Below are 27,767 nucleotides of genomic sequence, written 5' to 3'. Positions count from 1 at the left end.
AGGTTGAGAAAGTATAAGTTGAAGTTGAACCCTATAAAATGCTCATTCGAGGTAATATCCAGAAAGCAGCTAGGATTTATGGTGAGTAGCGAAGGTATTGAAGTCAACCCTGATAAAGTAAAAGCAATTCAGGCTATGCTGGCTCCTAAAAACAATTGTGGTGAGCCATCATCTTGAAAAATAAAAAATAATAACAGAGTTCCTGAGAATTCAAGAAAATAAAAACTTTCAATTCAATTTTTTTATTTATTAAAGCCAGGGTAAAAAATACCTACTTAGATTGATATCATCCAAAGAAAAAATTAGGAATATCAATGTTAAAATTAGAAATATTTTTAGAATTCACTAACACTAGAATTAGAAATTTTAGCACTAGAATTGAAAATAAATTTGAATCTCAATATCCAACAATTTTTTATAAGTTTGTTGAGTTTTTTTTGGCATGTTATGTTGACACCGACTTCGATTGGTTTGGTGGAGTATGAGGAGGACAATTGTGGACAGTTGTTCGAGCAGCCTTGCAATGTTGGGAGATAAAACGAAGATGAGGTTGCTGTTTTTTAATTAATTTCATTTTTGTGATATAAAAGATTATGGAAGAGTTTAGTTTTGCTTTCTTTTTTAGTCAGGATCAGTTGTCCTTCTACCTTCGGGGATTTTTTTTGTCCTCTTGCAATTATTTCGCCCCCATTTTATTTACAATCGACACTTACAATTCCCTCATAACACAGGAGGACTAGTTTTCAATGAGTTGATACGCGATTTTGCATAGCCACAAGTTAATTAGTTGTGCTCCATGACAGTTAATTAGTTGTTTCTTTCCATGGGTGATAGCGGTGTTATTGGTTTTCTTCCTCTCAACATGTTGGTTCTTCCACTCTGAAAGATTATGCGGTCTTCTTTGTTGATTCTTTAAAGAAGGGAAAAGGAAGATATCATCATGAAATCCTGATGTACAAGACAGGGGCAATATGTAAAATTAGTAAAAGAGTCGTATTTATTCCTTTATTGAATTCAATTGTAATGACTTCAGTTCCAAGATTAGCCTGGGCATGATTTACTCGAGACATTTGGAAACACGCTTGCGGAGAATCAAAACCATCCTCTAAGACCAGCCTCAGCACCATAACATGTTACAAGACTTCTGGGGGAAAAAAATTATACAGAATAAATAGGAAAAGAATGATTAGCGACGACATCATTCCAGAAATACTGGAAATTCAAAACCTTGCACCACGGCAGTCATTCTTTCATGAATAGAAACACCAATACCAAAGCGTTATGTGCAAGAACACAGCTAAATTTTTTAACTATGTGTAAACATCATTTGCTAAACCAGGCTGCACATCTGGTCTCCCCATTTAGTGGAAAAATGATGGGGAACCCCAATTTCTCTCTAGATATTCAATATACAAGACCAGATCATATTTCGCAAGAATGACATCAATGGCCTACTTTAAAGGATCTAACAGCCTCCCTTTTATTTGAGGCAATCTCGCATCCAACCTCCTACATTCTCTTGTGTGCGCGCTATGGCGAGTAAGGGCCAGTATATAGCTTAAAAGAAAATCGATCAAATAAGTGGGCAGGGTGTTGAGAAATTGGCAAAAAAGAGAAAAATCAATTAATCAATTATCATAGTGAAAGACATTGTGTCCTGTCAGGAAGATTCCTAGGCATGGGTAGTGCAGTGACATATCTCTGAAGGCATTTCTGGGCATTTCCAGATGCATCTGAGGATGATGAGCTCTCGGCTCCATCACCTTGACCCCGTCCATGGAATTTTGCAAAACGATTGATAACAGAAAACCTCTCTAGATCTTGGCATTCCAATCTCAAGTCTGAAACTGATGCTCTTTTGTCCAATCTGCATCCCAGGAGGGCAAATAATAAATGATAGTATATCTTCGTACCAAGTGTGTTTTATCATTAGGAATTTCAGCTAAGGAGATGCCAAAGAAGAAGAAAAGAGACATGCAGGTGAAACAAACTGCAATCATGGCCACACAAAACCCAACATTAAGCAATCTATATCTACATCTGCATGGTCAAGTTCAAGCATGCTAGATTGTTCTCATTGTACCGATCAATATGCCCCTCTCTGAAACTTGTTTTGAGACGCAACATTCTGGACTGATTAAACAAAACCTCTTTCAATTTGTTTGGAATTACACATGATTCCTATGCCATTCCTCTCAATACAAAGTCAAAGCATCTTTCCTCTAGAGAGAAAAAAGAAAAGAAAAATAGGACTCTTAACAATTCATAAGACATCAATAATGTTTGAATCAGATAAGTAGATAGAGGAAGGATATGCTAACATGTCAGACACCAATATTAAAAAGCAGAACAGAATTTTAAAGCAGCAAAAATGAGATTAAGAAGTTAGCAAGCAATTAAATATCACCACTAAAGTCACCAAAGTTTACCTCAACAAATCACTCTCCAGCTTCCTTGTTCTACTGATAAGGTCTTCCATGACTTTTGAGAAGTATTGATCAACACTCTTGTCAGGTGATTTTATCTTCTCGGGCAGGCTTAGGAGAAGGAAAATTTTCTTTAATCATACAGATCAAAGAATTATTTAACACTAAAAACTATAAATCTTACTACCAGTAAAAAGCATACTGAGAAAACAAAAGGGCCAGTATTTAACACAGAAATGATTCTTACAGGTCTCTGCTGTTGGAAGGTGCATGAGTATCACTTCCAGTACAAGAGAGTTTGCTGCAAGCATCTCCTAGTGTTGATCTGGCTACAAAGTAAGCAGCATTCTCATAATGCAAAGTAGCATCTGCAGAGAAAACTGATGCCAGGGCAGGGCGAAGGAGTATCTGCATAAGCTGTGTAGTCAATATGAGCCTCCTCTTTGATCTAAGGACTGGCAGTCCATCGTCTACCATTTCAACTTCATCTTCCACCTGTTATCAGAAATGAAGCCGTTTGAACATGAGGTAACTTTAAGAAAACCTAAGAGGAAGAAAAATAAAGGATGAATATAGCTTGTAAAGCTGTATAGCTATAAGCAAACCTTTTCTGTCAATCTATTTGTTGCCTGTGCCCAGTCAACTTCAACCGCACTACAAACAGAAAAATCCACATGTTATAGTTACCATGAAAAGCAAATACAAAATGAATCAAACAATTATCCAGTAAATAATATCAGAGGAACAGAGCAATGAACTTTTGCAGCAAAATAAGATCACTAAAATGATGCATCAGTATCATCAACAAAGATAAATATGGCACTCAATCAATGCATTGTTATGCCAACCACCTGACATTCTGAAGCCGTTGAGGACCATGCATCACTTCCTTATGCCATGGTACAAGTTCGGACACGGCAATTTTACGTTTCTTTGGTCTCATAACCACCAGGCTCACATCACCAGAATCAGGCTGCAAAGACTGAGGGGAAGAAAATTTCTCACTAGCTATTGATGAGCAGGTTGAACCCTTTTGGACTATACCAAACTGGCTGGCAGCAGCAGCAGCATTTCCTTGCTCAATTGAACTATGAGCATGCGATCTATCATCAGGTCTTCCAGCAGTGAAAGGCATTTCTGAAGTATTCATGGAGATAGTTCTTTGTGCATCATGCATTCGTAATATCTGTCCATTTTTAAAGGTTCCATACTGATCAAACCAGGATGGAGCCATCTGGGGACTAATCTGGGAATGTTCACCTCTGACAGAAACTGCACCATTGCTACTAGCAAAACTCTGAGAATCATGTCGACCAAATGCAAGCATTTCCTTTGAAGGTGCATTTGAGTCCTGAACATCAGCTGTTTTTGCTGAAAAGCTAAGCATCTTGGAATCTCCAGGGGGAATTGGAGTGCAGTCTGCCGGTGCATCTCTGACCATGTTGTTGTGTCCATAAAACTGCTGACCTCCCTGAGTAGTTACCAGTTGAGGATCCACGGGAGCATCAGGACTTTTAAATCTCTTCAAACTCCTATTACCATTATCCACCTCCTCATTTTCCATGCCCTGCATTTGATGCAGTAGGGGGTAATTTTGATGCAAAGTATTATTGGGTTTTAAAGATCGTCCAAAAGCTTCGATTTGTTTCCGAGTACTGGCTAGGAGAGATGTTTCAGTAAGATGATTCAAAACAGAGCCTTTCTCATGTGAAGCACTCATTGTATTCTGGGCCCGATCATTCTCAGGTGAAACTTGCTGCAAGTGGTCTCCTTTTGATGGTTGCTCTTTCCCAAGAAAACCATGTGAATTCATCAAACAGGAACCAGATTCAGCTTGACTGCTCCCTCCAACTTGCATTATTTGATTGTCTGGCTTCTGTGGTAGAGTCAAAGTTGCGCCTGAACTGTTATGTGATAGAAGATTGGATTTAAACATACTGTATGAAGTCTGAAATGGCTGAGAACCAAATGGATGCAGCTGAGATGGAACACTGGTCCACATAGTAGGTGACATTTTTGAAGAAACAGCATCTTGTGATAAAGCATTGCGCTGGGGAGCTGGTGCAACTTCCAGCACAGAGAATTGTTGAGCAGAATCTCTTGCATGGTCAGGAGAAGAGGCATTATCACTATGTGAAGCATGCCTGGATGAGTCAGACACCGATGGTAATGCAGATTGATTAGTTTGATCTCTCTCAGAAGACTCATCTGTCTGTTTTTGTTGAGAAGAAAATTGATCAAAAGATTCATTAACACATTTACTGGTTGTTGTGTGTCCACCTGTATCAGTCTTGTGCTGATTGGAAAGATGATTTCTTGAATAAGGGAAACCAGGGGGAAAGGCAGCAGCAAAATTTCTTTGGGCACTATTGCCAGAATGCATTGAGGTGCTGCAAATAGCATTCCACAATTGTCCATGAGATGTTTCATGTGAATTAAAAACTGAACAGAGGAAGCAGGAGCCAACCTTGTAGAAAAAATTGCATTCGTGGGGCTCTGAGAAGGAAGGGCATGCTCTGGAATGAGCCCCCTTTGGGATGGAGGAGCCAGTTGTAAACCAAAAGCTTGAGAAGCAGGAGACTGATCCCTCTGAACATGAAAAGATGCATCAGAAGTTTCAGCTTCAGGCATCTTAGAATTGAAGTGCATTTCATTTCCCTGTTCACTTAATTGGTCCACCTTGTGAAGGAGCTCCAGCATATTTCGATTGCTACAAATTTGAAAACATAAACCATATAACAGCCATACCAATGATAAAAAAAAAAGTGAGTCACTGACACATTTGATTGCTAGCATGGAAAGGACAATACAATTGAATAGTGGATTAATACAAGTGCTAAAAATGATCAATGAGTTTTCCACCATCAAGATAAACAACAGCAGACAGTCAACAATATCTTGATCAAAATTCAAAATAGCAATAAAGGATAATATCCAAAACATTCAACTACCTTGTCATGGTTTTACTTGGTGCACGAACAGATCTGTCAAAGGGAGTTGACAAGCCAGGTGCCGAACCTGGAGGAATACTTTTTGCAGGTATCTCATCTAAGCCTTTTGTTTCTCCTTGAAAGCCAGACAAATGACCCTGTAAATGAGTATTAAAAGAGAAACCATTAAAAGATATTCTAACACCTGTTTCAATTCCATGGAGAAGTCACACTTAGCATGACCCAGAAAAATTGCTAAAAGTAAAGAGGGGGGGAGTGTCTGGAATGGAGCTCAAGAAGCAATCTCTAAATTACCTTCTCAATTTCAACAGAATCTCTAGCTGCATGACTAGGAAAGTTTGGATAACTACCATACCCTTGGTCAAGACCCTTTAGCCCTTGACAAACCTGCTGAGGAATAGACTGTGAATTTGCCTCGAGATTTGCTCCATAAGAAGGTTCCATGTCAGCATCCAGATCCCCCATAGGATGATACTGAAATTTGCGTGATCCAGATGGCTTTCGACCTATAGGACTGGATGACTTTTGCTTTCCTCTGGACAAAGAACAAGAATCGCTTGCACCCAACCATGTGTTTTCCCTTGCGCCAAAAGCAGAAGCATGGTCGGTTATACTGGGGAAGCTATCAGTTGTGTTATCTTTTGTATTTGAGCGCTGCGCTTCCTGAGTTTCAACTGCCCTGTTTGCCAAACTACTATTTCTCGATGACTCAAAAGAATGATCATTCTTGACCATATGGGGTTGGCACTTTCCTACAACCTCATTTCCTTTATGGTTCACTGAAAAACCAGAATGTTTCCAGATATCAATATTATTACTTTTAGAAAGCTGTTTGCTGCTTTCCATGTTGGCCCTCTCAGTGCTTGAATCTGGCAATGCAGCAACATTATTCCTGTTAGTATCTTCTTGGTTGACCAGTGGGCTTGTCATGGAAGATTTTGCATGTTCCAATTCAGCAGTAGAATTGGAAACAGAAGTAGTCTTCCATATATCAGCACCATGACCCATCACCTCAAACATGGGACTCTTTTTATCAGCATTCTGAGAATCATGGAATGATTTTTCATTTTCCTGATATTTCGAAGCAGCAGTTGTGATGGGAGACGCAGAATCCATAAAGTTCAAGCCACTTCGACTAGTTAATGGTTGGCCACTGGAGCTATATGATGGCATGCTCTGTTGATTTGCCCAAGAGCCTGGAATGCTCTTTGCATTTGATGCTGCATCTGAAGAATGGGTAGCTTTTCCATAAAAATGACTGCCTTCGGCAGCTGCTTTTTGTAGGAGTCTCCTATCTGGCCACTTGGTTTCGTCCCCCGGAAACTGCTGAGTATGCCTAAGAGAAGCAGTCCGCAACCTCTCACTCTGTTCATGTGAAGTATTGACTCCAGATTGGTGAACCCCTCGAATATTATTATAACTCGTACCTGTATTGGTTTCATGAGACACAGGGAAGGGTCGAGTGTTCAAGCTAGAGGCAGATGGCAAGCTATTATCAGCCCAATTTGACTTCTGTTTACTAATATCATTTGCAGTGGGAGTGTGCTGATTCACAGCTGGAGGTTCTCTCTTTCGGTAAGTCACACCACTCCACTCTTCTTGTAGCCGTGTATCACTGCTAGAAGTTTCTGCTACAGCAGATTGCATAAGAGCACTCCAACTCCCACTTTGCACAGAGGGCAATGTACTGAAAAAGTCTGTGCCATCCAACATATTGTAACCTCCAGAACCCATGTTGGTGGTCCTGCCAAATGCGTCCCATAAATTATCATCGGACCCAAACAAAATCTTTGCCTCGGCTGGATCTAGGGTGGCCACATTCTGGGAAGGAGCAACCTGTATCATGGTTTCCTCTTCTGATATTTCTGATGGACCAGCCAGGTCTTGCCTCATGCAAATTTCTTGCACTGGCTCATTGTTTTGCTGGGGATTCACTTGATGCAAGTTTTCCAACTTAAATCCACTATTTATACCATGACCATCAGACGATGCAATCATTTTCCCCTGATATCCCCGTCTAGAAATCAATGCTCCATCCCGCACGCTAACCTGCTCTGGAAATGCATACTGATTGTTTGTTAAGGAGTTACTGCTGTCTGATACCTGCTGCATTAAGGACTTGTCCATTTGGACAGGAGAATACTGACTTGGAGTGAGACTCATTGCAGAGATAGGGACACCATAAAGAGATTGATCAACCTGCTGCGGAACCATACCCACTATGTGTGGCAGTGCCTGGCCCTGCTCAGGGGAAACCATATGTCCTCTAACAGATCCTTGCATAACTGGAGGCACACCTTGCTGCGGCCAGTTTGTGCTAGCTGCCATGAGCTCAGGCTGCAATGAAAAATTTGATGTTTCATGAATAGGAATGCCGTTGATCAAAGGCTGTGAGTTGCCAGCTGCCTGTTTTGCAAAAGCAGAAGCTTGATTGACTGAATTCAGTTTCCTTGCATCTTCTTGCTTCTGAAGTTCTTGCTGCCACTGCATTTCTTGTATTTTCTTAAGCATAAATTGATGCTGTAGCAGCTGCATGTCACTAATCCCTGGCTGCTGTCTAGGAAAAGATTGCAGCATGCCAGGATGCTGACTGCTAATTTGCTGCTGACCTCCAAAGAAATCATAATTAACTGGAGATTCATTAAAATCCATTCTGACTGAATTCTTTTTGAGAAATTCAGGACCATCTGCCAGCTGTGAATCAAGCATTGAAAAGCCTTTTGATGTCATATTACGTCGATCAGATTCTGTATCCACTCCCAAAAAGTTTTCTTCATTCTGGTTTGTCTGGAGAACTTGATGGCCATGCATATAGCCATTCAAAGGTGGCTGTTGGCTTTGAGTCTGGCTTCTGGCAAACTCAGGTCTGGGATTTGAATGTGAAAAGTACATGCCAAGCTGCACACTTGATGATTCACCTCCTCTCTCAGTATCAGCTAATTTCAAAAGAAAATGAGTGATAAATGACATAAAAGCCTACAAACTTTACCGCACACAATAACTTCAAACCATAATATCCATAATTCAGGGTGTTATTGATGGGGGAAAAACCAAGTCTGCTTTATTACAATTTAACTCTACTGAAAACAATACAGGCCAATGAAAACTAACAAAATAAGATATGCATAATTAATACCTGGTTGATGTACATTGTCATTTTTTAAGTTAGAAATAAGAGGTGTGCCAATCTGCCTCTGACTTCCAGCCCAGGGATTATTATTTGGGCCAGACCAAGTCCCGTCAACAGTCTGTGATTGGTGCTGGCCCTGCGACCAGTTATCCTGCCCAAGGAAATTGTGGATCCTATCTCCAACTTCGTTGCCAGGCATAGATAACCCACCTCACAGATATTCAGCAGCTTAAATTGTCAGAAGAAACTCACTACCTAAAAGGAGATCAAGTTTAAATCTTTATATTCAGACAATTTAATTGAACAGAACTTTACTACATGAAAAACTTCATAAGTACAAGCACGCTCAAACCTCTTCTCTGTTCATTGGGTGTCACTCAAATCTCATTCTGCATACAATCAAGATCTAGGGCATCACAATGAAGTAATGGAAAGATGTGTGGATAAGATTGCGTGTATGTATGTGAGCATAACTCTATACAGTTGACCAAAAGACTTAATCAGAAAAAGGAGTTGATGACCTAGTAACATTGATGGTGAATAGCTGTACCATATACATAAAGTCAGCCCTCAATTACAGTGTTACCTCATAATCACCTTTTACAAATATATTATATAAACAATGATCTTTTGACACACACACACATATTTAACAATCTCTTGCAGTTAATTGTTGATCATCTACCCAAGAGTAATCAAAAGAAAAGTTGATAATATTTTCTATTAAGTTCAACAATATTGCCAACAGCCATAAATCCAAACAACCACCATCATTACTGGAATTTCAACTCTTTTAGCCTACTTTTGGTTTGCATGCAGGGGCACAACACATATACCTAGAAAAAGTTTCCAGTCACTTTATTATTTCTCAAAAACTGTATGACTTCAATATTTCCCTAATAAGGAACGTCCCAGACATTGTCAACTAATCTAACTTCGAAAAGTTACAGCTAGCTTAAGGGGAAGCTCTATAAATTGTTTAGGCAATAGGAAACCTGCAGAAGATATCCTTCAGCAGCAAGAAGCTGAAATTCAGATTCCAAGAACTTAAAAGACAAGCCTCTTCTATCTATTGGTTCATACTAGGAGATGCTGAAAATCAAATTGAAGATGAGATTAATAGGTGACCTCTTCTTTTCATTGAATTACAAAAGGCAGACCAGCTATAAGGAAAAATACCTCTTCAACCGAAAGCCCTAGAAAGTAGAAATCTCCTAAACTCTGCTGCCGAGTAAAATTCATTGACATGGATGTCCTACCCCCTCGGAATGCAATTGTGTAGGCAATGGGGCAAGGTGTAGTAGAAAGATTTCTGCTATATGCCTTGACATCAAGCATTCAATTGGTGAAGAGGGAGCTGAATCAAAGAGTTCTTTGAAGTCAGATTTGGGGATTTTCTTTTTTTTTAACCTTGAACTGGAAAAACTTATAGAGGGGGGGGGGGGGGGGTTGCTGTCCTCCCAAATGTCCTGACCTTCTCATAAATTGACACATTTAAGCTGCCAATCAATAGTTACATGGAGAAAACACTTGATTGGAGGGATCATAGCGCAGAGCAGCATGATATCAAATTACTTGCAGAAAACAGTTGGACATATTCAATTTAAGAAGCTAAATTTACATGTAACCAATACTTTCGCAATGGCTTTAACGTTTATTTATTCACAGTTAGAAATTAAGAATGACAACAGAAGATACACAAAATCCGGATCATAACAAGTCGAATGAGATTGAAACTCCTTCTCAAACTCACTCGAAAACAAATGCTTACCAAACATTCAAAGCCCAGTAACTAAACAAATAACCAGCAGAAACGAAACACAGAACCTTTCCCTCTCGTTCTATCAACAACTAAACAAAGCCTGAAACCCCAAATTTAACTAAAATATCACATTTATAGCCAAATTATAAAGATCGATACCAAAACGTAAAACCTTTAAGCTTAAATAATCTCCTTTTACCACAAATCAAAGAAAAAAGTGGCAATACAGCTGCCCATCCATAAAGGACCTAAACTAAAATTAGACACGGACTCTGAATTTAACATGGAGAAAATTAGGGTTTCTAGAGAGAATTAGGACTCACAGTTTCACGCTGACGCCTCAATTCGAGCTCCAAATCGATCCTCTAAAGGCTTGAAAATTTCATAGTATGTATTCATCTAGGGTTTCGAATCGGGAGAGAGGGGGGGGTGTAGAAATGAAAGCTCAGAGAAAGGGAGAGAGAGATAAAGTGATCATAATGGAGAGCGAAATTTTCAACGAACTGAGGAACAATAACTGAGGTTCGGGTCCGAGCCTAGGTTAGCTTTGGAGTCCGAAGCTGAGGGCTAAGTAAAAGGAAAGCGTTTTTTGGGAGAGGGGAGAAGAGAGACCGTGTGGAAGTGGTTGGGAGTAGAGGGGGAAAATTAGGTGGTCCTCCAATTAAAATTTGCCATGTGGCAAAATAATCATGCGGGCTATCAATTTTTTTTGGAGGCATTTTGCATGATTTTATGATTTTTCATTTGCAAAAAGCATTTGAGTACGTGGGGATGGGTTGTATTTTCTTTTTTTCCTTGGGCGATTTGGCATAAAAAATATTTTTTTATTATTTTAATATGATAATATTAAAAATAATTTTTTAAAAATAAAAAATACATACTAATTTTTTATATTTGTAAAAAAAATAATTATCACCATAATGTCAAACACTACCTTAACCTAATTTTTGAATTATTAAGGAAATTTTAAATTTAATCTTTAAGCGTTTATTATGAACTTATAAATTATTTCTATGTCACTACAGCAAGATTAATTTCTAAGGATGTAGAAATGAGTATTTTTTTTTTAATTATATCAAACCTTTCATAGTTTAATCTTTTTTTTAATTTTGTTTCCGTTCTTTCAAAAGTTATACATTATTTAATGAAGATTATAAATTTATAATATTTTACATCTTCATGTCAACGTGCTATAAAAAAATATTGAATTATTTATATAACTATTTAATTTAATAGCTAATAAACCGTTGTATGTTGAATCACATTAAGAATAAAAACTCTAATAAAAGAGAACTTTTTATGAAATATGTGGTGGACAGATCTGGCCATCAACCACAACTCGATTTCACAGATATTCTCTGGCTTAAGATCACAAGGACGACATATTCTCCGTCGTCTCGGAGTCCTAACGAAAGGGAGGATGATTTTTTTAAAATTCTTGGTCTTTTCCCTGTGCGCTTGATCCAGTACCTAAGGTGGAGTCGGAGATATTGGTGTTGGAGAAGGGGAAAGAGATCAGTATCTAGATATATCATCACACGGCGGAGGGACATGGTATAATGCTTTTCCAAGCCAGGTCTATTTTCACAAGGGGGTGGTGGGAATATAGAAATTCGGAATAATACTTCGAAAGGTAAGAAATTCATAGATACCGGAGCGAGTTTTTTAGTGGTGGCAGCTGAGTATACGGGCACGACAATCACTGAACCACCCTCGCGAGGAACCTTGGTAGTGTCGTCATTTAAATGATCGAAATAAGAAATCCTCTCTTGGGTGCTTATATTCCCACCAAAATTCTTTGTTTTTTCCCTTCATATAGCTCAAACCATGGGAAGAAAATGATGAAATGTGACATAAATATCGGATATCTTTCAAAACCATCCATTAATCCAACAACAAAAACCAAATATGACCGACCCATTAATCAAAACAACATCATCTACCATTAAAACTCGCAAGTCAAGACCAAAAGAAATTTAAAAAAAAATCTAATAATGGTAGTACCAGAGAAATATGAGCAAGAAGAGCGGTAGTGGTTGTGGTGGTCGTCTCTTGCTCAATATCCAATCAGATGGGAAATCAAAACCCTGGAGCATACATAACAAAACCTAAATCTGGTGTTCATGGTAGTGAAATGGAAATTGGTATTGCATAGGGCAGTCATGTTTGTATATATCAATCAAGTTGTCCAGGTCTCAAGACGGATATCTTACCAAATGACAAGAATATACAAAACCCAATTAAAAAAATCCAAGCAAAAGCAATCTATTTTATCCTTTTCTCTATGAAGATCCAAACCTCTAAATCCCACACAAATCTCAAATAATCCAAATTTACAAAAACTAAGCAAAACCCAGTGCTCTTTATTGCTCTTGAATCTGCTGGAAATCATTAAATGGAGGTGTTACTTTATGAGAGGAAGAAAAAAAAAGATAGTGTGGTTTAGGCCTTGTTTGTTTCAAGGAAACCAAAATCCAGGAATTCATTTTTCTTATTTTTCAATGTTTGGCAATCATCCGAAAACCTGGTCAAAGAAAAATTAATTCCGGTCAACAAAAACAACTTACTTTACCCGCAGGAAAGTGTTTTCCTTTTCTTGTCAAAAGGAAAACACTTTCCTATCTTCACTAATAAAACACATTTAACTCCTCTCTGCATCTCTGTCCAAAAACAATTGAAAAGCAAGAAGATTTGTCATTCGGTTTCTCATTCCCCTGTCAATCGATTTCTGAGAATCACACTCTTCATTTCAGGTATTTTTTCCCTCATATTTCTCTATTATTTTTCAATATTATTTCCTTTATACTTTTATCTTCTTCATATTTTTTAGATCTGCAAGAATTATTGCTAAAAATACTTGATCTTGTTTGTCTGTCCCGAAAAAAACTATATATTTTCTCTGTTTAATTTATCTTCTGCCTGTATTTCTCTATTTAATTTATCTTCTGCCTGTCAATTTTTTTCCCATACCCAGTTTTCTTCTTCATCTCCTCGTCATAGTAAAAAATGCTCACAGAAAAACCCAAGCAATTTCATCACAATCAAGCCATAAAAAACACATTTATTGTTGCACATTTGGCAGCTTCTTGAGAGAAATAAAAAATCCCAAACAAGACCCAACCAGCCCTTACCCTGTTTCCCCGTCACCGGATCCAGCACAAAGAGAGTGACGCGAACAGGAGGGGAAACTGTCGGGTGAGAGAGGGATGAGAACTGGGGATGAGGAGCAAATCAGTGATAGGCGAGAGAGAACCGAGAGAGAGAGAACAGGGGAATGGTGATGGTGTCCTGCCCCTTGAATCTGTGATGGTGTCCTGCTTCTTCAGAGAACAGGGGAATGGTTAGAGAGAACCGAGAGAGAGCAGGGGAAGAGAGACAACCGAGAGAGAACGAACAGTGAGACGAGAAAAGCCAGGGGAATGAGGGGAATGAGAGGGGAATGAGAGGAAAATTTGAGAAACCGAATGAGAGAAACCGATTGAGAGGGGCATGAGAAACCGAATAAGAGAAACGGATTGACAGGGGAATGAGAAACCAAATGAGATGGGAATGACAGTGGAATGAAACCGAATGAGAGGAGAAACCGAATGATGATGAGATGATGTCTTTAATTAGTTATGGGAGAGAGTTAGAGATAGGAGAGAGAGAACAGAGAAAAGGTTTTTTTATAAAGGCTGCTGTAGTTTGTTCATGTGGTTGTCGTAGAACCCCACACACATCATGCGAACTAATTATACTATATTTGTAATTTTAGTTATAAATTATGTGTTTAATAGCGTAATGAAATATAATGTAATACAACTCTAAGTAGGTATTGTTCCTTTAAAAATAGAGATTAACAATAAAATCTCCCTAATTTGTAACTGATGATTGAGTTGATTAGTTTTTTTATCATACAAATATTATAGACCAGCCTTGCCTACCTATTAGTGCTTAAACTCAACAATCTCCATGGTTATAACTAACAAATCAAAATAGAATAGAATTGAACCTAGCCATGAACTCAATCGTGTGTTGTGTTGCCGTATACGAGGTGATTTTCGAAACTTATGTTTATTTAATTATTCGATAATCACATTATTAAGAATTAAAATGATTGATCTTATTGATCATTGTGAACTTATGAATTGTATATTGTCAGCTTCTTTGAGCATAATTTATTGTATTGATTGTGTAAGTATTTTATATGTTTTTTTTTAATATTTATTTCCCTACATTTTTAGGTTTTGTTATCAGAAAACTTCACTTTCATGTTATGGATAGTAAGATAATTAATGCAGCATGCATGGGAGCAGCTGTAACTGTGATAGCTACAGGGGTAGCTATTATTGAAGAAGAAAGAAATAGAATTTATATACCAAGAGAACCACGTATAAATGCAATTGCTCAACGAGAATTCTATATTGACAGCATTTTGAATCGAGGTGATCGACATTGCTTTAAACAAATTCGTATGAAACCTGTTGTATTATATAGATTGTGTGATGTTCTCACAAGTCGTAACCTATTACGATCAACTCAAAATGTGTCTATTAGGGAGCAAGTAATTGTGTTCTTACAAATTGTAGGCCAAAACCAAAGATTTCGGGTTATTAGTGGTATATACTATAGGTCTGTTGAAACTATCCATCGTTACTTTAGAATTGTTTTAAAAGCAATTCTTAAGTTATACAAACGCCTTATTAAAGATTCAGAGGATATAGTTCTAGCAGAGATAATGAATAATAGAAGATTCTATCCTTATTTTAAGGTATGAAAACAAGACCAATATTTTTATGAATTAATTAATTACATTCAGAAGAAAAGGTTATAAATTATTTTTTTATGTTTATATAGGATTGTGTGGGAGCAATTGATGGTACCCATGTTCCTGTTGAGATTCAAGAAAAGTTTCGAGGACAAAAAGAAGGAACAACACAAAATGTTTTAGCAGCTATAACTTTTGATTTGAAGTTTATATATGTTTTAGCTGGCTGGGAAGGAAGTGCTCATGATTCACGGGTTTTAGGTGATGCATTATCAAGATCTAATGGTCTAAAAATTCCAGAAGGTATATAATACAGTATGTATTATATGCAATAAACATATAAAATGTCTTATTACATAAAGATAGTAATAGGTTTTTTTTTTTAATGTGTAGGGAAATATTATCTTGGTGATGCTGGTTACGGTATTCGAAAAGGAATCATTTCTCCTTTTCGTGGAGTTCGATATCACTTGAATGAGTTTACAGAACGTTCACCAGAAAATGAAAAGGAGCTATTTAATCTTCGACACTCTTCATTGAGAACCGCTATTGAGCGAGGGTTTGGTATTTTGAAGAGTCGTTTTAGATCAATTGATGGAAAATCTTTTTGGTCTTATGAAACACAAGTAGATGTTGTGCTTGCATGTTGTATTATTCATAATCACATAATGGGGGTTGATCCTTATGACTTTCTTATGGAAGAAATATGTTCGGATAGTGAACCAATTAGACGAACAATCAACTTAAGTCAACGGGAGTAAAGGGAAGAGAATAGGGAGTGGATAACAAAAAGAGAAATGATTGCCTCAACCATGTGGAATGATTATAACATTCAAAGAAACTAGTAATTGAGTGTTAATTATATGTGTTTGTTTTTATTATGTCTTGCTTGAGTTTGTATTATATTTGTTATGTATTTGGAGTAGATGTTGACTTTATTATAATTTCTCTTTTAATTATTAATTGTAGTTTTTATATGAAATTTATTAAATCTAAATATTGTATGATTTTATTTTGTATAAATTTGTAATTTCTTTTTTGTAGAAATGAGTTCCACACATAATGAAAAATGCAAGGGCAAGCACTTCATATGGTCTAAGCCTATGTCTCACATGTTGCTTGAGATATTAGCTAAGGAGACATTTAAAGGAAGCAAACCTTCTTCCACCTTTAAAGCAGAATCTTTTGTTAAGGTGGCTACAGAAATCAGTCAAAAGTTCAATGTGCAATGCGAGCCTAAGCATGTGGACAATCATCTCAAGACTGTGAAAAAAAAATGGGGAATAATTACCAAGCTTAAAAATAAAAGTGGCTTTGGCTGGGATGATTGTTTGAAGATGATTACAGTTTCGAAAGATGTATATGATGAAGAAGTAAAGGTATGATAATTATTATACTATTTGTAATTTTTATATTTACTTTTGGTTCTAAAATGTTATACAATGAACTAAAAAATTGCATATTCTATATTTTATGAACAGGCACATCCCAATCATGACAAGTATCTCAACAAAAAACTTGATATATACGAGATAATGACAATTGTTGTTGGAAAAGACATGGCAACCGGGAATTATGTCAAATCATATGCTGATGTCAACTTGGAAGAGAACACTCAAGAGCAATCAATTTCAATTGAAAATGAAGGGGAATATGAAGAAACTTCTAAGGGAAAAGAGACATCTTCCTCTAGTACGCAAAAGATGCAACATAGGAAAAGAAATCACATGTATGAAGATGATGGTGTTGAAAAGTTGTCTAAACAGATTGGAGATGTAGCACTTGCAATTCAAAGCCTCAGCAAAAATCAACTTGATGTTAATGCGTTGTATGCGGAAGTGATGAAAATTGAAGGCTTTGATGAGATCATTCTTGGGGAGGCATTTGATCATTTGGTCCAAAATGAAATGTTGGCAAAAACATTTATGGCAAAAAATGTTAATTTGAGGAAAATTTGGGTTCAGAATTTTGTGAACCAACACTACTACAGCCCTGCTTGCTAAGATGGTTTGACTATGTTTAAAATTTGGGTTCATACTATGTTTGTTATTTGGCAAGTATGTTTAATTTGGTCTAGCATATTTATGTTTGTAATTTGAACTAATATGTATGTATATGACATCGAAACTTAATATTTATGCATGATTTTGTTTGATGTTAGATATTTATATTTATTTCTTGATGCTTATTCGATATATATTAAAGGGATATTAAATGGATAATTGCCTTTACTCGTAAAAAAAAATATTTATCCAAAAAACCCATTAAAATATTTTTTGAATCTATTTATCTTTTTAAAAAAACTTCATACCAAAAAAAAAAAAAACCCCAAATATATAACTCTTACCATAAACTAATTTGGCTTTCTTCATATGAAAAAAAAAAACTTCTTTTAAGCTTTTAAAATTGAAAAAAATATAGTAATAGGTTTTACTTAAAAAATATTTCACAAGCTTATTTCTATATCATATGATATGACATATATAGTTATATTTTATAAAATAAGCTATGTATGAATATATATTATAATAAAAAAAATTCATCATTATACTTTTTAGATTTCATTCTTTTATTGTAAGTGATTAAATTTTTATATTAAATATTTTATATATATTAGATAAACTTGAAAAAAAAATTAATTCATTAATAAATTATTTTCCAGTTTCTTTTCCATAACATAACCAAACACTGGAAAGTGTTTTCCAGTTCATTTTCCATAACACTACCAAACATCGGAATTCACTTTCCCGGAATTCACTTTCCCCGGAATTCACTTTTCAAAAAGAAACAACTTTCCTGCAAACAAACGGAGCCTTAAACTTCGACCATTGTAATTTCCATATTGGAAAAGAGAGAGAGAATGTTGTCTACAGAGAACTCGTAACACGAGGAGAGAGCATGTGTGATTTATTTTTTATTTTTATTTTTTTTTATTAATGTGGATATTCGGATTAAATTGTATGCACTTCGATTAATTTTACGGACTCTGAAGTTAACGACCATGTAAGTCTCTAGTGACCTTGAAGTTTGTGGGATTCAAACTGGTGATCTTTGGAGAGTAAATCAAAACCTAACTAGTTGAGCTACACTCCTTACTATTAGTATTTGTGATTTATTGCTTGTATGAATTGTTGATATATCATATAAGAGTATAATTTTATTATTTTATTTAAATTAAAAATGTTGGTGGACAGGAATATAAAGTGTAATTTCTAAAGAATAAAAGTAAAATAAAAAAAAATTATAAAAGACTCAATATAATTAATCCTTAAAAAAAAAAATACACAGTCCCGGAAACTTACCTGAGAAAACAGTATAGCTAAAGGAAAAATTGGAGCAATAACACGTTACGCCAGTCACAGCAGTGCATCAAAAAAAATTAACAAGGTGACGTCAGTCATGCTATCGCAACAAAATTTATCATACTCCTATTAGGATAAACCTACTTCGTTTATTTCTACTAGAAGTACGATTGGCACGAACTTTATCCTTTATTTTCTTTTACACATGGAACAATAAAAATATTTTTTTATTAAGTTCTAAATAAAATATCTTCTCAAATTAAATATTTATTATGTGTACATATGCAGAGTAAGTTATTGAAGATTAAAATAAAAGCATACAATGATAAAAATAAAATAAAAAAAATATTGCACCACTTCTAGTGACACAACCTTTCAAAAAAAAATATTTTATTGCATTACAAAGAGTGGTGCAACCTTTCAAAGTATATTATTTTCTAGTTTTTTTTTAATTATATTATTTTTTCATATAATTTTGAACACGGAAATATTTTAATAGAGAACAAAACTCATGTAAAAATTGGTTTTAAAATTGTTTATATTTTAATAGAGTTAAGAGTTAAATGTTGATGAAAAGAAAGAAATAAATTGAATTATTAATAATCTTTGAGAGAGAAATAAACAAATTATTTAATGTATATTTTGAGATGATAATAATAATAATAATAATGCTTTTGAGGTTAAAGTTTACCTTTCATATTTAAATTTGAATAATTAATTAAAACAACTATATATATATATACACACACACACGCGCGCACACGTATGTATCTGTGTGTGTGTGGGGCCATACTAAACACATAGGTTAATATAATTTTAGTTATTTAATTATTTGTATATTATCAATTATTTAGCAATTTAACTACATTATCATAAAAATATTTTTGTATTATCATATTTGTTATAATTATATGTATTTAAGCACAGATATTAACAAATCTCATACCCATAAAAATATTTAATCTAATTGTTTTATAACTTTTTATATCATTTAGTATCAATTTTCATTTTTTTTAATGATTGAAACTGAATTCAGAAAATTACTATCCTGATTTTTAAAAAAATACTATATAATATATATCATTTTCTTGATGCATGTCAAATTTAAATTTTTAGTTATCCTTGATATTTTTAAGAAATATTATTATATCATTTGTTTTCATAATTTTACCAAGAAAATTTTTCAATTAAAAATAATGAGTCAAACAATACACAAGCGAACTATTATGCTGTCATAAACTTCAAAAAAAACATAAAGAACCTTGATATAGATTCATCTAGTATGAAAAAAATAAGTTTCTTAAAAAAATTTCTTTTATATCTTACTGACACTATTCAATATACATATTAAATTAAAGTATATGATTTGAGCTTTCTATTCATTTTTAAAAAGAATTTATAATAAGCATATGTCAAGAAATTGTGATTTAAAGTATATAGTTAAAAAAATTGTTATATTTTTCTTTTTCTCAACTTTGTATTAATATTTTGATTTTATGTTTATTTTTATTTGCACACGTGGAAAGTTGAACCTAGTATATAAGTTAATTTTCAGTGCATTAAAATAGAATGCTATGGTTTATTATTTAAACAGATTGATATTTATTTGATAGAAAGTTACAGAAATTTTTTATCAAACAAAATACAGTAAAGAAAGATCTTCATCTAATATATATGCTCATACAACCACAAATCTGATTTAGATACTAGTCATGAACATGCATAATAACATCCAAAAAATACACAGCCATTACAATCATCATTTGACTTAAGACCATGTATATACACAACATGTCTCATTGTAAAAGCACTCTTGTCTTCCCAAATTCACTTTTTCTAGCAAAAAAAGCAAAATGATTCTGACAAATACAATCATCACCTAATTAAAATTACGGACCATGCACATCGCCTGAAACTCTAGCCACTAATACTAGCAAATAGCCCATAACCTTCCTTGAAACTCTAGCCAATAATAGTAGCAAATTGCCCAAAACCTTGCTTAAAACTCTAGCCTAACAACCACAACTAATCACATGCACCTCTCTCTCTTCTCTCACTATATATATGCGCACATATATGTGTACGCACGTGCGCGAAACCAAAGCACATCGTCCAAACCCTCTTTCTCTCCATCTAAAACTAAGCCACCATCAAAGCTGAAAGGCCTAGCTATAACCACCACCAAACTCACGAACCACCACTATCTTGATCTAATCCAACATTAAACTTTCATTATAGTTGTTAGTGTACATGCCTTGTAGCCAATCGATTGATTATCCATAGAACTGACATTATGTTTAATTTTCCAAAACTCTTAGATGCAGTGGAAAATGTAATTTAAATTCTTTTTTAAACTCCTAAGGATCATATTAGACAATCTATGATCATTTAGGGTTTGAGCAAAGATCATTTGAATATCAAATCTTCTTTTCGAGGTTTGATCAACTTCTTCAAGGTCGGGTTGTCAAAAACCATAAGTCGTTCAAGTATTAAACCTTTAACCATAATCCACATAAACCTCCAATAAAAAAATCTCCTAAACCTTTTTTGAAAAGAGGGATCGTTATGCCTTCAGTGATAGATTTTTCTTTTCTCCACTCTGCCTATTATGATACGATCAAGACTACACCAAAAGATCCATTACAAGTTCCAATTAGACCAATTACAAGATCGAAAGTAAAAAAGCTCAAAAATACATTCAATGAGCTTATTTAGAAAATTTAGGCTAGAGTAGATTTCAAGGAGACAACATCAACAAGTAAAGATCAGAGTTTAGTTAATTTAATTTATGCACGAGAGGGGTTTGATCCATCTACTTCATGGGATAATTAATTTCAACATGTAGAGGTTTATTTTTCTTAATGTATAATTTTATTACAGCAAACATTCTTTTTTATCTAACTGTTGGATTGAGCTAAACTTTATCAAACGTTTTTAGAGGTTTTGTTCAATATTGGGTTAAAATTTTAGGGTAATCAGAAATTAGGAAAGCTTTATGATAAAGTTTAAAAGCTACTATGCATGAATTGTATTAGTTTCCTAGTTATTTTATGATTCATGGTTGTGGGTAGGGGTGTTCACGGTCCGGTCCGGTTCGGTTTTAACTTAAAAATTCAATCGAACTGGAAAATAGTATTCCTTATCAATATGACCCAGACCGAACCGAGAACCGGTTCCGACCGAACTAATTTTGTGCGATTCGGGTCGGTTTTTTAGCATTAAAAACTAGAAAAACCGGAAACCAATTAAATAGGCTTTTTTTTTTACTGTTGTCATTATATCAAAGCCCTTTAATTCCTTCATTTCACAATGAACCAAAGATCAGAGAGATGCTTAGATCTGCAAATGCGTGTGGAGCCATTACAACCACCAAAAAAGGTGCAATCCCCCTGCTTTTCTAACACCAGATAAAGTCCACAAACACAAATTTCTATTACTTTCCACTCAATAGAAAAGGACTCCATTCAGATGAAAGGATCTAGCTATATGAAAGATGATCTAGATCAAGCCTGAAAAACTAAAATTGGTTATTGATGTGTGGGTTGTTGTCGGTGGTTGTTGATAGGAGTAAAGTGAAGGTTGTGAACGGCACTGCTATATGAAAGACGATCTAGATCAAGCCTGAAAAACTGAAACTGGTTCTTGATGTGTGGGTTGTTGTCAATGGTTGATGATAGGAGTAAAGTGAAGGTTGTGGATGACGCTACCTTATGGAATACCAGAGAGTGATGGTAGGAGGAGGTGGGAAGCTCTAGTGTAAAAATTCAAAAAGAGGATTTAATGTTAGGTTAACATGAGAGAAAAAAAGAGAGAAGAGAAGAGAAGAGAGGAGAGGGAGGCGGCTGGAAAGTGATGAAATGATTTAGGGTTAAGGATGTTTGCTTTTATACCTTGTTTTTTAAGTCTTTCAGATTCAATTGAACCGGTCTGGTTCGGTCCAGTTCAATCGGCTTAAGCTTTTTGAAACCGAACCGGACCGAGTGGTTTTCGTTATTTTTTAATCGGTTTATTCGGTTTTTTCTATCAGTTCGGTATTTTCGGTTAATTTTTTCTCGGTTTAATCGGTTGGTCGGTTTTTTTGAACACCCCTAGTTGTGGGCATGATAGTCAGCCATATGTGTAGGCTAGGGTCAAGGTCCTTTGGAGGACATGTTGGATGCATTTTTATGCATAGGAGTCAGGTACAATAGTGAGGCTCTAAAGTGTTAACTTCAAATCGGCTATGTGAAAATGGGGACTTGATCATAAAATTTAATGTATCGGCCACATATGTGGGGGTAGTGGGTAATTTATAGTTAGTCGCATGAGCAAAGACTATGAAGGTGTTGGATATACATCTTCGGCGTTGAGCTAAGCGAAACAAAGGACTAGTTATTGTTATATTAATTAGCCTTTAAGGGAGGATTAAGAAAGGTTGGAAATGATAACCTTTATAGTTAAGTTTACCTTTTGGTATTCTTGTGTGAAAATCATCATTTTGGGTCTAATGTCATAAGAAAGAGTTAGTCTAAAGATTGTGAGCTTATGTGTTAGATAAAGGGTTTTGTTTGGTGAAATACTACTACTAATTATTAGTAAAGGAGATGTTTATGGTAAAGGATGTAAAAATGTAATATGTGGAAATTATGATAGTAAATTTTAATACATGCTTAATTTGTTAATGTCGTGATATAATGAAATAATTTTATTATAAATTCTTAGTAAGCTTATTTTTGACAGGTTTTTCATGAACTCCTCGAAACTATACTAGCATGATAAACTATTTAGGTGTAGGATTTTTTATTAGATTCTTTTTTCTAAAGCTTTTACCAGTTTTCATATAGAGTTGATTTTATATTTTATAATATTCATGTTACTTCTTAGGAGATTGTAATAAACATAATTGTTAAGTTGTTACGGATTATTATGTTATTATGGTAAATCTGTACTAATGATGATGGATTACTTCTTTTTATTATAAATATAATGATTGTGGTGTTTACTCTTTTAAGTCCTTCTATTTTAGTATTGTATTGCAAGATTTTGCATGTGATTATTTGGTTGGAAAATATAAGTGGATGGTTATAGATAGTGTTAACGGGTGGGAATGAGTACACCTGAGCTTGTTATAAAAAAATATTTTCATGATTCTTATGTGTTATATTATTGGTTATTTTATATGTCCACATAATAATTATGTGGGGGTGTTATAACATTGCTCATGCAAATTTGAATCCCATTAGATTCTTTTAAATTTCAATTCTTAAAATTAGCTACATTTCGATTTGACCACCTTTCAATACTTTTTTTTATATATATTATCTTTTCTTTACAAGCTTGCTAAAAAAAGCCTATAAAAAAGGCGTTTTTCGTCAACTTTATACAATAAACATTATAAAGAAAGGGTAGTCGTCATAATCTAATTTTTTACCCCTCTCAAATATCCCAAAAAAGGCTACAAATATTTCAATAAAAAAATATCTCAAAAAATGAAAAATATTTTTTAAAAATAAAATTTGGGATAAAATTAAAGTGAAATTGAGAGAAAATGACTGAAATTAGCTAAATAATTAAAAATTAGAAAGTTAATGATTGAATTGAAAAAGACATAAAAATGCAAGGACCATTTTAATGCCATCAATAATGAAATTGAAACAAAATTAAGAGAAAAATGATTGAATTTGAATAAATAATTTTAAATATAAGAGTCAGGGACTGAATTGGAAAAGGTAGAAAAATGCAAGGACCATTTTAATGTAATCAATGATGAAATTGAGAAGAAATATTGAGAAAAGGGTGAAGGTTTTCAAAAATAAAAAGATTAAGGATCCAAGGACCAAGTTCAAATAGGTAAAGAAATTGAGGGACCTCTTTGAAAATTTTAAAAAACAATTGTTTTAAATTAAAACAATGTCATTTCATTTAAGTTGAATGACATCGTTTTACTTAAGTAAAAAATGTTGTTTTGTTTAAGTGAAATGATATTTTAACTCTTTAATGAAATGATACATTTTGGTTTTAAAAAGAAAAGAAAAGAAGAGCACACTAAAACGATGTTGTTTTGGTGCATGGACAAAACAATACCTCTTATTCCTTTGCATGACCATCTACAAGTTTTCTTGTTTTTAATGTCTTTTAGCTTGATTTTGGCTATATTTGTAAATCCTGAGAAAAAAAATATAAAAAGGCTGTATTAAATTAAAGGAAATAAACTAAGCTAAAAAGAAGTGGGGACAAAACGAATACACTTAAAGAAAACGGGGCCTAGATGCAAATAAGAATAATTATAGAGCATAAGTACTCCTCTTCTCACCAAAAACAGATCTGCAAATAACGTAAAGAAAGAAAAGAGGGAGTTTTATATTCATTTTTACAAATCAAGAGAGAAACATCAAAATTTTAGAAACCCATCCAAGATTAAGGGTTATAGGTAGAATAAACACTGGTGGGAAAGGGATTAATAAGAGAAATTGAACAAGAAAAGAAGAGGGGAGGGCCGGCTGTCATTAGAAAGAAAAGGAGGGATCGAAACCTTGATTCGTACCGGGTAAGGTATTCTAAACCTGCTCTTATGAGTCATTTCAAGTCGATTATAAATTGATGCCTGGATGTTAATTTATAGATTTGAGTTCTTAGACTTGAATTGAGGAAAAAGTATGAGTTGCTAAATTAAAGAACTTCATGTGTTGTATGTAAATGGAAAGATTGACGAATCTGGACAGTTTCGTCTCTTGACTTTCAGAGAGATTTCGGGTAGGAGGATGAAGGAATTAGGATCAGGTTCCTCATAGAAATTGTAGGTTTGGATGATGGCTAACTAATGAAATTGGTCTTGCTCAATTTAGAGTTATAGAACTCCAGCTATGGGTCACCAACCGAGACTGGGTCATGACAGACCCTATAGGGTAGTAGGTCTGGTTCGTTGATAAGAAATTTTGACTGTTTTAGAGGTAGAACTGGGTTCTCCTTCCTCAGAGAACTTGTAGCCTCATGTCTTAGCTTTCCAACAAGACTAATCTCGCTTGAATCAGAGTTCTATAACACTAGATATAGTTAAAAATCTGAGGAGAGGTCGGAGAGTAACAGTTCAATATCTAGACAGTAACAGTTAAAAAACGAGACAGTAACAGTTCAAAAAAATAAGACAGTAACAGTTCAAAAACGAGACAGTAACAGTTCAAAAAAATAAGACAGTAACAGTTCAAAAACGAGACAGTAACAGTTCAATGTCTAAACAGTGACAGTTCAGGATTTAAACAGAAACGGTTAATATATATATATATAAGGAATGATAACTGAGGTTGGACAAAGAATGACAATCTTAATGGGTGAAATGAGAAAAACATAAAATATTAAGAAATGACTGAAAGAAAGACTTATTGGTTGTTGGTATGGTTATAATAAAACACATCCTTGGGTGAGGAAAATTTATGAGATAAACCTGTGAATTGCAGGAGGGACCACATGCGTGGTGCAGCAGCAGCAGGGGAGCACGAGTAGAGCTTCTATTGCAGGTAGGTGAATCGCACTTATACTTCCTAGTTAATTTCATGATTTATTCATACTACCAATGTGAAATGTGAATTACTGAATGCATGTGTATTCAAGGTGAAAACGTGTTATATGAATTGCCAATCGATGAAATTATCACTGACAAAAGAAATATGAGAAGTGTGATTTGAGGCGTAAACTAGCATACATTTAGTGTATATTAGGATCCCGGGTAAGGGGATCACCACGATTGGACTAGCATACATTTAGTGTATGTTACGATCCCGGGTAAGAGGATCACCATGTATTGGCTAGCATACATTTAATGTATGTTAGGATCCCGGGTAAGGGGATCACCATGTATGGGCTAGCATACATTTAGTGTATGTTAGGATCCCGGGTAAGGGGATCACCTTGCATCGACTCCTATGGGGTGATGATGATGAAGATACCAGTGAAATTGGTATCGGTAATGTGATAAGCAGGAATAATCATGGTTGATCTCATAAAGTCTGGAATGAAGATTGAAAGTGGTAGAGGGAATAGTTGAATAAGGAAGAGATTCTAATAAAAACGAGAAGGGAGAAGCGAATGAACTATGAATGCATTTTTACCCTGTTGAAATTGTTAGATATTCGTATTGTTATATTTAATGTAACATTCACCTTTCAATAATATGTATTTTGTTTCAGGATCATCGCATGCACGACAGGAGTAGACCCTAGCTTATGTTCCCTTCTTGTAATCTAGGTTCTAGGGAGTATACCCTTGTATTTTGTAAACATAAAAGTATTTGTATAACTTAATTTGTATAATTAATGTTTAAACTTGATTGAATGAATTTAACCCTGTAGTTCATATAACCATATCTCATGTCTATGTATTTATATTTATTTATTTTTATCCATCCATAATTATATTTGTTATATAATGCATATCATAAATATTGTGGTTAATAGGTGTGAGTATAAGTGTGGAATTGAAACCCAGGATGATTGGGTCGGGAATTAAGTTATGAGATGCGAGTTATTAGAAGTGTAAATAGATTTCCATGTCAATAACTTGGGACCTTCCGGCATAGGGGGACTCCGTCGAAATTTCGATAATTTTTAATACGAAGACCATGAATATATATATATACAAAAAAAAAATTACTCTGTTTTTTGATTGGCATGAGATTGTCGTTTTTATCCCGGAATGGGGGATGTTACAGTTTTGGTATCAGAGCCCAGGTTGCTATTCTGGGGAGAGGAATAATTAGATGATCTTGAAATGTGTTTCAGAATGGTGAGAACAAGGCAAGGAGCCAGGACTGGTCCATCCCCAGTTCGGGGAAGTGACCAGAGTTTTTGTAATGAAAATGATCCAGACTGGGATCCCTTGGCAGACACCTCCTCTCATATACCTGCAGCATCAGTATATTCAGAAAGGGGTGAGTCAGTGAGACTTCGAGATGATTCGTTGTTCCGTCAGACAGATGTATCTATGCTCGAGGTATCAAACAGACAGGGGGGAGATAATATACCCCCGCCAGTGGCGCTGGTAGCTGGATCAAACCCATTTTCAGATCCTTCTTTTATGGAACATATAGTGAGAGCTGTAGCAGCAGGAATGGTAACGGGTGTTTCCAATACGACTCTTAGAGCAGGGGGAGTAGTCACCATAGCTGAGGTTGCTGGGCATTGGCTGAGGAAAGTGGAAAGAGTTATAAATCTGATGCAGGTGCCAGAGGAGCTACGAGTGGATTGTGTGACTCAGCTATTGGTTAAAAGTGGCCACTCTTGGTGGGAGACTATTAGAGAGAGGAGATCAGGGGAGGTATTGAGATGGAGGGATTTTCATGAAGAGTTTGAGGAGAGGTACTATTCTTGGGAGCATAAGAGGGAGAAAGAACAAGAGTTTTTGGATTTGAGGCAAGGAGATTTGACAGTTCTGGAGTATGAGAGGAGATTTCAGGATTTAGCAGCTTTTGCCTCCAC

General features: G+C 35.0%; 1 protein-coding gene across 5 annotated transcripts; it reads right to left on the bottom strand.

Annotated features, from left to right (window-relative positions):
• Positions 1 to 1,219: 1,219 nt before the first annotated feature.
• Positions 1,220 to 10,840, bottom strand: LOC7487100 (uncharacterized). Of its 5 annotated transcripts, XM_024582525.2 has the most exons (12): positions 10,593 to 10,840; positions 9,687 to 9,864; positions 8,860 to 8,896; positions 8,514 to 8,762; positions 5,672 to 8,313; positions 5,378 to 5,514; positions 4,894 to 5,136; positions 3,278 to 4,816; positions 3,032 to 3,080; positions 2,674 to 2,921; positions 2,430 to 2,537; positions 1,220 to 1,867 (listed from the first exon to the last, which is right to left on the bottom strand). In XM_024582525.2, exons 4-12 carry the CDS (start codon positions 8,704 to 8,706, stop codon positions 1,636 to 1,638), a joined length of 5,391 nt encoding a protein of 1,796 aa, XP_024438293.2. In that variant the 5' UTR covers positions 8,707 to 8,762; positions 8,860 to 8,896; positions 9,687 to 9,864; positions 10,593 to 10,840; the 3' UTR covers positions 1,220 to 1,635. The 5 variants fall into 5 exon arrangements, with proteins under 5 accessions (XP_024438293.2, XP_002317965.4, XP_024438294.2 ...); XM_002317929.4 differs by lacking the exon at positions 9,687 to 9,864; XM_024582526.2 differs by lacking the exons at positions 8,860 to 8,896; positions 9,687 to 9,864.
• Between the last annotated feature and the right edge of the window lie 16,927 nt (positions 10,841 to 27,767).

This window comes from Populus trichocarpa, chromosome 12 (genome assembly GCF_000002775.5).
Source record: "Populus trichocarpa isolate Nisqually-1 chromosome 12, P.trichocarpa_v4.1, whole genome shotgun sequence".
NCBI classification, from domain to species: Eukaryota; Viridiplantae; Streptophyta; class Magnoliopsida; order Malpighiales; family Salicaceae; genus Populus; species Populus trichocarpa.
This window is presented reverse-complemented; position numbering and strand designations above follow the sequence as displayed.

Excerpts from the sequence above, each read along its gene's own strand:
- LOC7487100 (XM_024582525.2), bottom strand. The coding sequence starts at position 8,706 with ATGCCTGGCAACGAAGTTGGAGATAGGATCCACAATTTCCTTGGGCAG. Across the intron at positions 4,817-4,893 it reads AATGCAATTTTTTCTACAAG|CACCTCAATGCATTCTGGCA; the intron begins GTTGGCTCCTGC and ends TGCTATTTGCAG. Across the intron at positions 3,081-3,277 it reads CAACGGCTTCAGAATGTCAG|TGCGGTTGAAGTTGACTGGG; the intron begins GTGGTTGGCATA and ends TTCTGTTTGTAG.